The sequence below is a fragment of the Bremia lactucae genome, linkage group LG4 (genome assembly GCF_004359215.1).
Source record: "Bremia lactucae strain SF5 linkage group LG4, whole genome shotgun sequence".
Lineage (NCBI taxonomy): Eukaryota > Oomycota > Peronosporomycetes > Peronosporales > Peronosporaceae > Bremia > Bremia lactucae.
The window spans coordinates 314,610-319,654 of NC_090613.1; the positions used below are offsets into that span (position 1 = coordinate 314,610).

The 5,045-nt window shown below is 41.8% G+C and overlaps 1 protein-coding gene across 1 annotated transcript; it reads right to left on the reverse strand.

Moving 5' to 3' along the window:
- Nucleotides 1-843: 843 nt before the first annotated feature.
- Nucleotides 844-2,607, reverse strand: CCR75_007057 (uncharacterized protein; the record flags this gene model as incomplete). Its single annotated transcript, XM_067965121.1, has 1 exon — nt 844-2,607. One exon carries the CDS (start codon nt 2,605-2,607, stop codon nt 844-846), a length of 1,764 nt encoding a protein of 587 aa, XP_067820009.1.
- Nucleotides 2,608-5,045: the final 2,438 nt, after the last annotated feature.

The following is a 5,045-nucleotide window of genomic DNA, read 5'->3' on the forward strand; positions in this document are numbered from 1 at the left end:
TGAGAAATATACTTTATGTAGTAATATTCGGAAAGCTTATCCATTGGTCGATATAGACCAGTACATATACTTGCTCCGCAGTCCAGTCAGCGCTGGACGCGTGCAAAGAGAAAGACAGATAAGACTTTTAGTACATGTTTTGTATTAGTTTATAATTAAGTTCGTATTAAGTAGATAGACAAGAAGAACTTAATTATATTAATACAGTTTTTAATTAACCCTCTTTAAAGCAAGTGTTTTAAAGAGTAGACTTCCTCTGCACGTAGTAGTGTACGTGAAGTGACGTGAGGCACCACTCGCACTGAGGCAGTGCGAAGTGGACTTGTACTGAAGCAGTACAAGTCGGCAGCCCCCCGTTCCAGGGTTGATTAGGCCTTAAATTAACCTATCAATAGAGCTAATATCCTATTGCATCAATATTATCCAAATTGGAAATTAGTACTATTTAAGTCAAAATTATTGAAGATAATTTTGTACTTTTTTGCTTTTTTCCTCTTTTAGGAAATAATACTTATATAACGTGACACCCCGGCTATTTATTACTAGAAATCATTGGCTCAAGAGGCTTTACAGAAGCGACGACAAATAGAGCAGAGATAAGAGTACATTCTGTGCAAAAATGTATTCGATCGAAGCTGTGGCAGAAGATGACATTGTTAATCAGTGTCGTAGGAAATATCGTTTTGCCACAATTAATATCTCGTCTCTAATAACATCACCAGTCGTGGTATGAAAGAGTTTCCACCCAAAAGCAAAAGTAATAATTTACTTCATTTGTAACGTGTCTTTTCTCCCTTCCAATAAAATGACCGTTTGAAATCCTAGAATTTCTGAATTGGCAACTCAAGCTTCAGACAACGTAACCAGCCTTTTTTTTTTTGTTTTTTGCTTTGCCTCCACCACCGCCCATAACTCTGGTGCAAACTCTGCGTTTCTCGATAACGGGATGGAGCTTTCCAATTCATGGCTCGGAGTGTAAATCACTCGGCCAATAATTTCTTCGAGATAATCGATCGAATAATTTGCATTCTCCATAATGTTAATCATTTCTTCTGCCGGATTCAGATCTGGGTGACAGACAGACTTTACGAACTTTGCCCAAAATTTAAAGAATAAGCTCTCAAAAAGCTTAAAACCTACCAAATTCAAGTCGAAAAAGTAGAATAGATCGACTGGATCAATTTTTTTAGATAAAAGAAACTTTTCCGCGATTAGAAAAAGTTTATCCTCGAATTCGACGTCCCTTTTAGTTACAGCAAACAAAATTAAAAACTCCGCATCTGTAAGCTCCAAGTTCAACATGCCAAATCTCTTTATTGCAAAAGGCACTTTTTCCGTTGACATGTAGAAACGAAACCACGTCTCACAGTGTGGACTCAACACCACATCCTCTTCCTTCAATTTTTTAAGTCCTAGTATTTGAAATACTGCTTCGTGCTTAACTTTTCGTCTTGTCCAATCTAGCAGTAACTCGTTTTCCAATCCAAGAGCAAAGACTCGCGTGTCCGCATTTTTTTGTGGCGCAGCTACTATTCTGGCAATGTCTGAATCCTCTGCATGTTTATATTCCCTCATTTGCAGGTATAGAATTTGATACGGATGAATGTCTCTTATTTCTCTTTGAAATGATAAGGCGAGGTAAATCCAGATGTGAATAGCCGGTGTATTAAATATTTCGTCAACGTCAACGTTCTCAAATAGACGACGAAATAGATCTACCGGTTCAACGATGCGCCATTCATCCAACAGCATTTCTCGTAAGGCCAGTGCAAGCTCGTTCACTATAGAATGGTCATCGATGTCTAGTTGTGCCACCATGTTGGCGAAATCAAGATCGGTCAACCGTTCTCTTAGACTGTCATAAAGAAGTTTAACATCCGTCGAAGGTCCTATATTAATCTTTTTTGCGTAAGCGAGACAAGTTAATAGCAACCGTTTGTTTAAGGCATTGCCGTCCACCGCATTAATTTTCAAGAGAGAGAGGATCCGTTCTAGTTGAAGTCCTTGCGAGGCCCAGTCATCTAGCTGGCAGCGCTCAAGTTCTGCAGCAATGTCATGCCTAGTCTTAGCTGCAGCGATAAAATTTGCCACTGCCAAGTCATCATAGCGTGCTTTTAGATTACGGTACGTATTCTGTATGATGGTTTTTTGAACGTCGGCGGTCTCATGCGAAAGCTCCGACGTGGCCTCAGCGAGATCGAAAAAGTTGACGGCATCCGTTTCTCTTCCTGCTTTTTTCATTAGGAGAAAAGCCTTCCCCAAGAGCTCTTTAATATTTTTCTCGAGTTTATGAATATCTCTCGACTCCGTGTCATTGCTGCCTCCATCCATCGTAGCATTTGTGAGCATCTTAAAACAACAGGCGCCTTGGTTTTCTATAGCATTAGGTGCTGCATTCATCGCTGTGGTAGTGTTAATGCAGAGCACCAAAGCAAGCCACCACAGTAAACGGAACCAACACCGGTGCGCAACAAGCTTCACCTTGCTTAAGTCATTGCGGTTATTGTGCCACATCTGAATAATCGAGACTAGCAACTTTCTGTTATATGGAAGTTCAGTTTTGTCTCTTGTTGTAAGGGAACGCTGGGACAATCTGCTAGCATTCATTCTGTTTGTTATCGGTTTCTCAAATAACAAGCAGTAATACCTGAATAACTTCCGCTGTTGCATTTCATGCAAATTATAATCAGAATCTTACCGTCAATGGTGCTGCCTACAATTATCGTTTTAGCGAATAATTTAGCTCCTACAAAGGAATTAAGGCCGTCGCAGAGGTGCGAAAGACGTGCAGCAAGGACCATTGATGCATAGTCAATGACGTTTTTGGACATCTAATTTAGGACACAATTTTACGCATGGTTAATGATCCAGCTTCCGGAACGTCCTCATTAACGTGAGCGTAAAAATACCCAGCTTGTAACGGGGTGTATCATTACATGAAATTAACACTTAAAGGTTATTAATTAATATATTATCTAAAAGTAAGATAATATTTGGAGAATGTTACTTTACATAGTTGTATTAGAAAACCTTATTCATTGGTAAATATAGGCCTTTACATCTACTTGCTCCGCGGTCCAGTCAGCACTGGACGCGCGCAAAGAGAGAGACCAATAAGACTTTATTATATGTTCTGTATTAGTATATAATTAACAAGTTAGTTTTAAATAGATGGAAACGAAAGACCTTAACTTTATTAAATACAGTTTACCTTTAACCCTCTTTTAAGCAAGTTTTTAAAGAGAGTATTCCTTTGCACGGACTTGTGTACGTGAAGTGACATGAGATACCACTCGCACTGAAGCAGTGCAAAGTGAACTTGTACTGAAGCAATACAAGTCGGCAGTGCTCCATTACACCTGATAACACTCTAAAGTCCGTCCAAGGATCGCAGCTCTCTCATCTAATATATCCATGATAGATGATAGTGGAAATACGCATCAAGTTTCTCGTGATAGCTACTCCTTTCTAAGTGACTTAGAAAGCAGTGCGATCGAACGAATAGTTCGACCGTAGGGAATGATGCCATCTTGGCCATGCTGTCCAATTTGGACAGAGATGCCCTCCATTCAGTCATCGCCGAGTTCCTACAACATGAAACTTGACGAGGTGAAGGAAAAGGTAGCCTTGCTTCTACAGCAAGGCTCTTAACAGGTAAAACTGTTGAGTTTGCAACAGGTACAGGACCCTGTACCTGAGATGACGCACATGCGTCGTCCCGAAACCTTAAAGAGAGGACGATGTGTTAAGGGCTCGTCACATCGTCGACGAGAAAATGCAAGTCATATTTGCTCAGTCAAATTTGGCAGGTCATGCCAAAACTTGGGCACTAGGCCTTCAGTTGTGCGACCCATATGTCTTTGTGTCGCTAAAGGCTTTTAAAGCCCGGCTCAAACAGACGTTTGAACCACCAAGGGCTCAGTTCAGAGCTCGTTCAGAGCTTCTGAAACATAAGCAAGGCAAGCGTGATGTTCACGCATATGCCCAGCACATACGACTCTTAGCGAGTTGTATAACAAAAAACCCAGTCCATGAACACACGTTTATTACGGTGTTCATGCAAGGTCTTACGAATGCTACTGTAAAAGATGCACCGGTTCCGCTCCGCTTGGAACTGGATACGCTTAAAGAAACAATATTCGTTGCGGAACAGGAGGGCTTAAGCTTGAGACAGGCTCAAGCTAGTTCGTTATCGTATCGTCCTCCAAGACGACACGAGCTTGGAGGTTTAGAACCTATGGACCTCTATTATGTAGAAAGCGAGAAACCTCGCTTTTCGAACAACAAGCGATTGCCGAAACGCACTCGCTGTCAAAAGTTAGGACACGACGGTCATAAGTGTAATTCTCCACGCCCAGTACCGAGAGGTATGAACGCAATTATGGACTGAATGCCAAAAAGGGCAACGGTCGCGGGTCCGACATTGTTGCGAAATCGCAACAGCGAGGCGGACCGCCAAAAAACGGTCGGGGTCAGTAGGGGCGCAACGCCCTACTGATCCAGCAACCTCAAGAGAATTTGCAAATCTCTTGACTAAAGTTGCTCTAGACACACAATCATTATGTGTCTCCGCACCTGGTGATGAGGTATCCCTCATCACATTGAAATTAAAAGTGACAAATGATCTTTTACTTAGAGCTCTAGTGGACTGTGGGGCGTCGAGTAACTTTATTCGTCGTCAGTCGCTAGAGGGTCGTAGGCTCAAATATGTTGAGCGCGACATCCCTCCAACGAGGATGACGGTGCTTCTAGCGACAGGCGCATCGATAACAATAATGAAGCGCGTAGTGAAATTTTACTGCACATTAAAAGATTAACAGTACGATGATGATTTCATCGTATTAATTTGGAGGACAAATTTGATGTCATCCTAGGTCTACCTTGGCTCAGAAAATATGAGCCAAGGATCAGCTGGCAGCATCGATTCGTAAAGATGCCTGCCACTTGTTCATTAGATAGCCATCTGATGGACGTCTTGGAGCGTCCACAAGCGTGTGGATTTACTACGAGTGAGTGCGATAGCCTCACTTGTGGTATGTTTGTTG